This window comes from Amblyomma mixtum, chromosome 2 (assembly GCF_055824585.1).
Source record: "Amblyomma mixtum isolate Tamu chromosome 2, ASM5582458v1, whole genome shotgun sequence".
In the NCBI taxonomy this organism is placed as follows: Eukaryota; Metazoa; Arthropoda; class Arachnida; order Ixodida; family Ixodidae; genus Amblyomma; species Amblyomma mixtum.
The window spans coordinates 194,758,128-194,769,282 of NC_143013.1; the positions used below are offsets into that span (position 1 = coordinate 194,758,128).

Below are 11,155 nucleotides of genomic sequence, written 5' to 3' on the forward strand. Positions count from 1 at the left end.
ATGGCAACCAATGTAACGCGAACAAATTGTACTTTCACACCAGACTGCGGCCTGCTCTTTAAAAATCACAGTACGTAAATCAATCAATCAATCAATCAATCAATCAATCAATCAATCAATCAATCAATCAATCAATCAATCAATCAATCAATCAATCAATCAATCAATCAATCAATCAATCAATCAATCAAACTTTTTTATTTTCATCACAAATTGATGAGGGTTGGTTCAGGCAAAAAGTGGAAACAACTTCCACTTGAAACAGCCTGAACCCCCGTCCACATACTACGCAGCATCCTGTTGCTCCATTTATTCCGTCAATTTTCAGGAAAATTAGAACGGAAAAGAAATAGACCAGAAAACTTTATTCTATAGCCACAGCAACGGCAACAAAGACGTGGTCTGTACATCAGTGTTGCCAAATGCACCAACGCAAGTACACCACTAAAATTGAAACAAATTTCTTGAAGCAAATGTGTTGTTAGTGTAAAACAAGAAGTCAGGCAGCACACAACCATTGTTCACCAACGAGGAAGAACAAGGTATTTGCAAAGGATACTGCTTTGGTTATTTTTACGTATGGAGCATGATTTCATCCACACGCTTTTTTTTCGAACCGAGGTTTTCTACAAGGGAATTCTCATTATCCCGCCACATTTCCGAAGGGTCTGGTATAACGCATATTAATTTAATCCGTAGTTAGCTGCGGCCTTTAAAATATTTTTGTGTAAATTTTCTAACCGGGATAGATCGCATAGGTTTCCTTAAGTTAATCGATTATTGTATTTGCTAGCTGTTGAGTAAATATGTGTAGTACTCTATATAATTCAGTATTTCAACACTGAACAGTTTGTTTTGTAAAATGATCAGCAAAGTTCCCAGTAATGTATACGTTTACGATAGAACTTACAGCTCTCATAAAAACAAAACAGGTGTGTTTATTTCGATAACAACACCAGCAGAAGGGGTGATATTACTAGAAACAAAATATGTATGTCTATACTGTCAGTCTATAAGTGCTGCTCAAAAAATTACCACAAGAAACTTCATTCTGCGCTCTCTAGTAAGAGAAGCACCGTAAAAAGATGTGAAATCGTGTCTCCGGTGTGGAAACGCCCATGTGACGTTTTACAAATACTCAACTTAAGTTCTTTTGAATTTAGCCAAGGAGAAAGCTCGGATAGCCAGTGATTTACCACGACCTGTTTTTTACACAGCAGGTGGCGACGTTTGTCACGTGTTGTGTTTGAAAGCGCGAAGTTCGTGTGCGTGCAAAACTGCAATAGCGAAGGAATCTGCAAATGAATGGCAAATCAGGTCTTCATGCCAGAAAGCCTGTCTTTCGACTGCTAGTATAGCATTATATCTCCTCAAGAAATGTGCCCACCGCTGAGCCAGAAATTTACGTTAAGGAATTGAAACAGAAAGGTGGGCGTGCGCAATATGAAATGTCTTCTTTCGAATCCACATCTCTGAATTACAGTCCTAGACGCTGTGCTCGTATGTAGTGAAAACATGACCCGAGTAAACGTAACGTGTCCTGATATTCTCTTTCACGTCCTTAAAAAGGAATATAGCATGTCATCGGGGTGCGACATCATATGGTTGAGCAGACAAGGGAAGGGAAGTGAGAGCCTCGTTACAACATACACATGAATGAAGCTAACAGCCACCGACACCAAGGAGCATAGGAGTATATTTCTATATATAGTGTGTTTATCACTGGGAGATATGGATGATTTGGTAGCGCTACATGAGCTGTCGCCGAAATGTCTTTATTGGGAGAGGTGCAGAACATATTCCGAAGGGATCTTAAAAGCAAACTAAGAAGCAAAGAAGGCTAAAATTAATTAACGCTGATACTCACCACTACTCTAATGGCAACTAAGCAGATGTTTCAATGCGTGTACTTTCTGCAGAGAAATGAACGCAACTGTGCTTTCGTCCTTCACCTTCAAGATATCCCGAAACGTCATTTTTTGTAAAATTTAATCGTTTTTTTTGAGAAACAGGACGCAATAAAATAACAATCACTTTTCGACCTTAAGCTACACAGAGATAGAAACTGCTGAGCCAGATTAATAGAGATCTACGGAGCAGGACATTTCCTAGGACAGTCTTACAGCACAAGACCAGAAAAAGCTTGCTAAAAAAAAAAGCTCACACGTGCAGTTATTTTTTGTAAATAAAAAAAAATCAAACGTCTAAACTGAAGGAAAATTCCTATGTTCACGCACCGGCACTCTGCTGTGCACCACTTGGAAATCGCGCCACTTCCTCGCGAAGATTCTGAAGTGGTTGTAGCTGCCGGGGCCTTTCTTCCCGCTTGAAATTCCTTTATCAAGTGCGATAGCGGGAGCACTTGACGGAGTTGATGCAAGCAACATAGAGATGGGTGCCCTTTTCATCCGGCTCACGCGCAGGAGCACGTCGCGTTCCCCGAGATGTCCATGGAGTCACTGCTTAAAGGTAGCAGCCATGCAACGACGTAATTGCATTAAAGACCGCTGGTGGGTGATCCATCTTATAGGCCTCACACCTCGCAGATACGCCGACTGTACATGTGGGTCACCTCCCTGTATTCCCGATGGCAAGTTTTCCAAAACGCCGACGTAACTTAGCGGTGTTAGAATGCTGCAATCTACTTTTTTTCATGAAGTGGCCTTGTGTGTTACCAAAATACATGATTCTAAAACTATCTATTACCGTTAAATATTTTTTTTTGCGCCATAAATGTTCGAAATATTCGCTTCAAAATTATTTCAAGAGAACAACTGTTCGAATCGAAACAAAAAAAAAGAAAAAATACTCTTCTCAAAGGCCTAGTTCAAGCATAACGTACCACGGTCAGCACCTTGCCTCTTTCTGCAGGCTAAGTGGTGCCTTCGAGAGGGCCCTGCCGTTTACTCCGCTGAAGCACAGGCTGGTCGCCGCCGCCGAGAGGACCATGCCATTCGCACCGCCGAAGCAGATTACTTAAGAACGAGTGTGCGGAAAATAACAGAGTGCTTTTTAACTGCCCATGTAAACACGTATCTCTCAAATTATTTGCCCGAACATATCCCAAAATCAAAACAAATACCTAGCTGCGCTTAAATTTCGCTTTAAGGTGTGTCGTAATCATCCTCAGGAATTTTTCGGATTTAACTTTGTAAGCGTCCCTTAGGATGTTACACTTGCCCTCAAAGTTCAAAAATTTGATAGTTATTGGACGGATATGGTTAAATTTATGTTGTCCTACCCTGTTAGCTCGTTCAATCTCTCTTGTCTGGATTGCAAGATCTGATAAAAATTCACTGCTTGCTGTTTATGCCTTCTTTCACTTTTACAGTGACTCCTCAGTAACACCCCCAAAAACGCGATTGTTCTTCCGCATTCTGTTGTTCAGGTCGTCAACGAAGAGATTTGTGGGTTCTGTTTGCTTTGATGCCAGAGAATGTAACTAAGCGTGGGATTTATTGAGTGTTGTGTTCACAATGGCGACGTCCACACGCAGGTCGTCGACGAGATGAAGGCGTTTCTCGATAGTTGCGAGCTCTCTTTTTATGTCTGCGATGTTTGCAGGAATTTCTTTCCGTGTGCTTCATGTCTTGCTCTAAAACTGTCCACTTGACCGAGTTAGTTACATCACAATCGACAAAACGTGGTCCACTTTCTCCGGACCATTTTTGTTGCCACAACGCCATAGCAAACTAGCAAGTTCATGGCACAAAAAAGACCATAAGCAAACGTCCTCCTGGGCTCCAAAAGTAAAACAGGACTGATGACCACAGCCGTACAACTGGCTCTGAATGCGTCCGTCTGTCTCGCGCAAGAAACCTGGCTCTGCGGGCCGATACGTGCACAGGTCGATAGTGACACTTAGTCAGCAATGCGCGAGTGAGGTTTGCAGCCAAATGGCAGGAACAGTAAAATCAACGAAAATCCTGGGGGCACGCTCACCCACAAAACATGAGGCCCTGCTAGCATTGAGAACAAGGCTGCCGATCTCGGTGGGTGGTTGTCTTCACATATATTTGTAGACAGCAAAACTGTAGCCGCTAAACCGTGTCTCCTACGTAGCGGATAATACTTGTTTTTTTGCGCAGATGTAGGCTTTCCGTACAGAAGCACGAGGTCGCTGAACTATGGCCGTTGACTCGTAATCAGACAAAACTTACCAGAAGCCGGTGCCAGGACGTCGCTCTCCGAAGCTGACGTTCGAACGTAGCGTGAACAGTGCATGGATTGCCTAAAAATATATGCGCAGGACCTATTAGCATCGAGAACACGGTTTCCATATGGCAGTATGAGCAGGACTTGTGAGCATCGAGAACACGGCTTTCATTTGGCAGTAGAGACTTGAGTGTACTGCACTTTATTATATTTCTTTTTTTTTTGCCGAAGTGGCTACGACTTGAAAGCATGATCATAACGGCTTATTTCTATGCCGTTAACCACGTTTTCACATACACGAACTGACCGGAGGTCCTCTAAGGTATACTGCAGCGTGCGTTAGTAGCGTATGCCTTCTACAAACCTCTAAGAATATATAAGAAGTGTTGTTGGGGCGAAAGACCATTCTCACGTACACATGTTTGTTGGGAACATTTCGAGCCAAAATCCTTCTTTGCATCGATTTAGGACAACTTTTTATTCTAGGTAATGAAAATGCCGCGTTAGTACCCTGTTTCAATGATGGCATAACGACTGCCGCAGCAGCGTCCTTAACGTCATATCAAACTTAACTCAGGCCGAAGTCTGCGCTGCATCAGTGACGGTAATATTAGCCGCAGCGACATTTTTGCGCACTGGGGAAGCTGCACGTGGGGAAGCTCTGAAGACGAAGACGAAGCAGCACGAGACAGGCGCACGGCAGCCTTCTTCGAATCGCTGATCTGCAGCTGGTCACGACCGAAAGCGGCCAACTGGGTGCCCGCCAGCCCTAACTGGAGTCCTTCCCTCGTTACATCGACTTGACGCCCAAAACGTTGCGCAACCACGACCTGAGTGGGTAGGAAGCGATACACCGTGCGACATCATCAAGGAGGGAGCCGCAGACTGTCGACGAGGATGCCCTTCCCTCTTGGACGTCCGCCCACGGAAGAAGACCAGAGTAAACCATCCGCTCAGAGCCTGGCGAGCAAACTGAGTGCCGACGGGACCCGGCCTGTGAGTCGGCGCCGGCGGAAAGATGACCACTCCTCGTCGTCGTCAGGCGCGTCGCGGTCCGGGCTCGCCACGCCAAAGAGCGAGCAGCAGGCTCCTGGGACGTCGCAACGCCCCCTTAGGTCAAGCCGTTCCAGGACAAAGGAAGCGACGGGACCCACAGACACGATCAACCCCCACATACCGGCAGCTTTTGAGGTCTCTAGGGTGGGCTTCACGCAAGACCAGTGTGTCACCGAGAGGTGAGCAGCGGGGCAGAACTATGCCTCCACCGAATACTACCCAATAGCGTCAAGGGATAGCAGGTGCTGGTCGCACGGCCTAATTGCAGGTGGCACAAACACTGGAATTGCGCTTTCGATTTCGCTTAGTCTCGTCTTGCAAGAGAGCAGAACCCACTGCTGAGACCATTATGGTGCGGATGTGCTCCGCACGTCTGACGGTGTGTAAACTACCCTCTCTACAGCCATGTGTTACCGACTCCACTGTTATTCTGTATGCATAACTTTTTGTATCGTGAGCTGCGTCCCAACCCGACAAATACTGGCTTGCAGTTAGGAGGGCCTTTGTCCATTGCGAATTGTGTTCCTGTCCGAGAGATAATTTCTCGCAATTAGAGGAGCTCCGCGACAGGTTTTCGTAGTTTTATAAATAATGACGTCATCCCAAAAGAATTGTCTGTAAGCGCGCATTAAGAGTAAAGTTAAAGTTAAACGCACAACTCTCAGCGTTTGCGGCTTCACGGCTATCCGCTATTTTGAGGGGTCGTGCAGCTGGTAGTGCGGACTATCGTGAGCTCGTACGCCATGCACGCGGGTTCTGTTCGATCGCGGATGAGGAGGAGGTTGAAGACGAGAGGCCGGAAGCGTTGTTAAAGGACGGTGAACGAAAATGGTGGCAGTTAATATACCACTGAATATGTTAGTGGTATGTTCCGCCTATAAGACTGTAATTGGACCGAGGTGCCCGTGGCGACGTCCACCGCCGTCCACCGACCACCACCTCGCGTAAGCTGTTTCTTCAATTATGGTAGCTGAAAGTGAAACGTTTGCACAGTAACTGCTCAACTATTGCTCAACATCATTCGCAGATGAGACACCATGCGCAACAGCTGCGTCACATCGGGAGTAGCTTTGTGCCAATTCTCGCCCCTTTCCATGCGTAATTACTCGTTTTGAACAGGATATTTAAGGAGAAATATGACTGAGTACGAATGTGCTATAAGATATCTAGCAAATCAAGTTGTTGTGACGACCCCACATAATGCGCAGGTCCACACGGGACGGAGAGTCAAGAAGACACCGTATGGCTCAGTTTAAACAAAATGATGCAATCAATAATTATACATTGTACATCAGAGGCTGGGGTGTCCGAGCTTACGTGGCGACGCCGTCATGGGGGCGATGGAGGGGCTCCGGAGTTGCGATCCGTCGGTTGCTGGCAGAAGCTGCGCGCCGTCCGGCTTCGGCGCTGAAGGACCCTTTTTTGTGTACGATGTCGTCCTGAGCGTCTTTTTTTCGTCCGCACTGGCCAGCTATATGTGCTCCGCCGGCCACGCCTGATCTCCTGTCTTCCCGGCTGGATTGTTTCCTTCTTCCTCCTTTCCACGGCGGCGCCTGCGGCACCCCCGACCTCCCTCGTTGGAATGTCGTTTGTCTCCCGCCGGCAGCTTTCTTCTCTTGTCGGTTTGTCAGCCTCCCCTGCCGACCTACCTCGTTGGGATGTCGTTTGTCTCCCGTCGGCAGCTTTCATCTCTTGTCGGGTTGTCAGCCTCTCCTGTGTCCTTGTACGGCCAGGCAGCCTAATTGGGCTGGCTTTCCCTCCCGCCGGCGTCTTTGTACCATTGTACCCCTTCAGTGGCTTTGCCGCCGCTGGGGGCACCGTCTACGCGGCGCCGCCGAACGCGGACCGTTTAAGGGGAGACAAGGGAGTAGGACGGTTGAGCACAGAGAAGATTCCGCCGAAGATATGGGCCCTGGTAGCTCACGCACGGAACGTCACATTATCTAAAAACATAGCTGGCTTAAAATTTACAATGAAAGCACGTGGGCTAGCCACAGAAATTGAAAAACTTACCAATTCGTTTTTGTTAATTAGGAGTTTGTCGACGACAGTAGCTCGCACACTCAGTGCCGTCTGACTGTGTTTCCGATCTGCGAAAACAAATTTCGCTTACTGCCCATCGCGTGATTTTAAAAAACTCCTGATGCCATAATATCAAGGATCTATTGGCCACAGGAAGTGTTCAAAAATATCTGAGAACTTGAGGTGAAGGCCAGTTGAATAACTCTGCGAATACGGCTGGAGTGCAGGGCAGGTGCTGTGAGCAGATGAATAGAGGCTAACTAATATACCTCAAGTAGACAAGATACAGCGGTTGTCCAGTCAAATGGAGCAGAAACTTCGAGCCTGTCTAAGGGTCTTAAAATAAATTGCGTACACGAGATATATAGAAGAGAATCACAGCGCTAGCATTACAGGACACGGATAGCAAGTAGTCTAGACAACAAATGATATCGTAGCTGATATCAAGAAACAAGAATGAACAAATGTGGAGCAGGTAACGCAGAAAGGAGGAGATATCCGGTAGCCCGATAGTGCATCCACATTATTACTAGTTTGAAAAACACGAAAGGCAAAGGTAAAAATGCACAGGCGATCACACGATGTGATTCAAAAAATCTGCGTCGGCAGTTGTTTACGACTCCAGAATCTTTCTTGCCGCCCAGAAACACGCCGATCAAAAGAAACGCGAACAGCTGAGCGCGTTCATGCTGCGCTGTTCGCATGCCCTTTAATCGAGGCAGCACATTTCGAGTTTACTTTGATCGTGTTGCCAATGCGTTTTGTAATTTGAGCTCACCGTCGCTATTTAGGCACGCTTGTGCGGGCGCTTCTATTCAGTAAGGATGTGGTTGGAGGGTGGATGTAGGTGGAGGACTTTTCGAAGGTTGAGTAAGGTGGGTGGTGGGAGAAGCTTCTGTAGTGTGCAGGTAGAGGTGAGTGATGCTTTCGGGGCTGCCTGGATTTCCGGTACATGGAGGGGTTTTGAATGGCGAATTGAGTGGGTGGTGGTGGGCAGAGCTTTCAGTAGGGTAAGTTGGGTGTAGGTTCGTAGATTACAGATGCCTATTTACCGGTGGGTACATCTCAGCGCACCCCACCGGAGGGTGCTTCTGGAAGAAGACCTCACACAACGAAACTACACACACGCGCACCACGGATTTTTTAAGAGATGACTGCACAACAAGCGCAGTAGAAGGTTCTCACTTGGTGGAGCGCGAGCCCTATCTGTTTTGTGAGAACTTTCGTTGTCCTTTGCGTTTTCGCAAGTAACCATGTAGGGGTTATTTACCGAGCACCAACTACCAGAACCTTCCTTTCATTATGGTAACGGAGTGATTACAAAGCAGGTAGAAAACGCAGCATGGGGAGTCAAGAGGGGGGATGAGATGAGGGAACCTTCAGCTGTGGAGAACGGCCACAGCTGGCTCTCTACTGAATTCGTTACATATGATCTGGAGAGGACTTTGTCCTGCTGCAGTAGACGTAGTTGGACTGATGATGACGGACCATTCCGAGCTGAGATGTCAGAGACGCTCGCTCAAGAAGTCACACTCGGCCTTATAGAAAAAGAGAGAGGAACTTATGCGTGCCGAGCCCGAGCCATTCATGAGTTGAGGTATGGGTGATATTTTCCACTTTTCAAACTTAGAAGGTTTTCAGAGGAGGTCGTGTGTGTTCAATTACAATTCTACTCGCGGCCATTTCCTCATCACAGCATTGGATCTACCTAAAGAGTCATTTGTGTTAAGCATTAGCTATGCACTTCTATTGTCATTTTCAAGGATGTTCAGTGAGTCGTTAATTTAAGTAACACCCGGCACGCCAGTATCACCAGGAAAAAGGAATGGCCCAGGCACCATTGCGATAGGACACTAGTTGTTTGTGCTGCTCTTGGCTGTTCAAACCAAGAAAATTCTTATCGCTGCCTAAAACGTGGGAACCTGCGCACAGACTGCGGGGCAGACCTATTACTGGTGTGTCCGCCGCATGTTGACCGTCTCTCGCGGGCGCGATGGGAGGTCTTCCACTATACCCGGGTACACATACCTATAGGAAATATGGACAAATGCTTCTAGTTTTCGCGGTAGCTATCAAGTGCCGCGTGGCGCCTATTCCACAAACTGCCACGAGAATTATGAATTTTTCATTCCCGATGAATATGAACGACGTGAGAGCAGGAAGCGTTTTACAGGGCAGGCTTTGCAGCGAGGAGAAAGTGTGTGCCATGATAATCAGCATGCTCGCGGAGAATACCTCGGGGCTCTCCGGTTTCCTCGAAATTGCGCGTTTAAAATTCCCCCTTCAGTTAAGTGGCGCCCACTACTGCTTCGCAGCACATGACCTTGGCTACTGATGTCCCGGAAGCCTGGATATGATACCCTGGTGCTACGCAGCAGACGCTAGCTAGGAGTGCGAGGCATGACAGCTTTGTTGAGCTTGCTGTTTTCTGGCAGTCACAAGCCAATTCACATCTTCGCATCTATTCCCTTTGCTCAGTGGTTACGACATTTGGTCATTTAGGCGGCTGGTGATGAGCTGCTCGGATCGCGGGGATGGGTGCCGCGATTAAGTTCAGCAGCTTAAAAACATAACCATTTTCACGCGGTATACTGTTAAGGATCCCGCTGCGCACAAATTCTGGCGTCGTTGTCGTCGGCGTTGTGTGCGAAATGTCCCTGGAGAAGCAACCTACGTGCAGCAATCTAGAAACAACGGACAACAGATCAGCAACCTAGCGGGCTTGCAACCGTGGAAAGAGGCAGTTCAGTTAATGACTGGTCGCGAGAGGTTGCCCTGGAACAGCAACCACGGTATCAAAAGCCCCGCCTGTGGCAGCACCTGTCAAGGCAGGACAGTTGCGCATCGCTTAATCGCTGTACCATTGCGCCGGGAGTGGTATGAGAACTCCCAGCGTTATATGAATTCAAAGGGGAAAATGACCAATTATAAAAATAAGGGCATTAAACCATTAAGTAAATTGCAACATACCCTTAATCAGAGCTTAAGTGTCTCCTCCAATTCTGATTTATTTCTAGGTGTCGTGTTCCTCATATTGCGCCTAAGCAGTTAAGCATGTCATGGTTCAAACACAAGGCTAAATATGCCTGTTTTCGTGGAAAAGAAATGACATTTTCTTAGAATTTCGTACGTTTTTGCCACCTTTGCTTATTTAAAGAACCTATGAAAACGGGGGATGAGTCCACGCATCCATTGTTCTTGTTGAAGGAAGCTAAGTTCGAATTTTGATCGAAATTTGGAGCTATACTCTACATCTTCTCTCACAGCCTAGCACGCGTGCAACTGCGAGGCATTAAACCCGACACGAAACCTGGAAGCTCACGCAGCGTACTTGTTCGTACTGCCACACGCAGTTTCTTGTGGCTATCATTGACCACTGGGCTTTGTCCGACGCGCGTCCAGGGCAGCGAGCGCCGATCACCCTCCACTTCACGAAGAGCACTGGGCAAGGACCGAGCCGACCCACTGGGGGGCCGAGTACAGCGAAGCAGCCGGCAGCATTCGGCGACCGCCCAGCGCACTAAGCCTCGCCGAGAGGAGGGCGCTGGAAGGGCCCCCGCTCACCCCGGCCTGTGCACCCGTCGTCTTCGGAGGCGAGCGCAAGGAGGTATGCGCCTTCGCGTGTTATTCTCTGTGTGAAGCACTGTGAAACGGCGTTTGCGTGGCTGGCGACAGAATGTCTCAGCGCCTCATGCAAGCGACGGGCTTTCTTGCCGGTCCCTGCTTACACGAGGCTGACCATCGGCGGGATGAGAGTGCAGAGGCGCCCACATAATTTTTCAAAATAAGGAAGTGTAATAACAAGAAAATATTCTTAGATAAAATTGTGGACTGCTATGATCTCTCGTTGCAGTAAGAAGGTCATGGACCTATTCCCTACTATCTCGCCTCGGATATACAAACAATAACTGTCAAGGAGGAG

General features: G+C 47.5%; 1 protein-coding gene across 1 annotated transcript; it reads left to right on the plus strand.

Annotated features, from left to right (window-relative positions):
* Positions 1 to 5,052: 5,052 nt before the first annotated feature.
* On the plus strand, positions 5,053 to 10,882 carry LOC149362018 (uncharacterized). Its single transcript, XM_089568202.1, has 2 exons — positions 5,053 to 5,390; positions 10,636 to 10,882. Exons 1-2 carry the CDS (start codon positions 5,053 to 5,055, stop codon positions 10,880 to 10,882), a joined length of 585 nt encoding a protein of 194 aa, XP_089424328.1.
* Positions 10,883 to 11,155: the final 273 nt, after the last annotated feature.

Bases quoted from the DNA above. Each gene is read 5' to 3' on its own strand.
- LOC149362018 (XM_089568202.1), top strand. From the start codon at position 5,053: ATGCCCTTCCCTCTTGGACGTCCGCCCACGGAAGAAGACCAGAGTAAA. The intron at 5,391-10,635 runs GTGAGCAGCGGG...ACGCGCGTCCAG, and splicing joins GACCAGTGTGTCACCGAGAG to GGCAGCGAGCGCCGATCACC.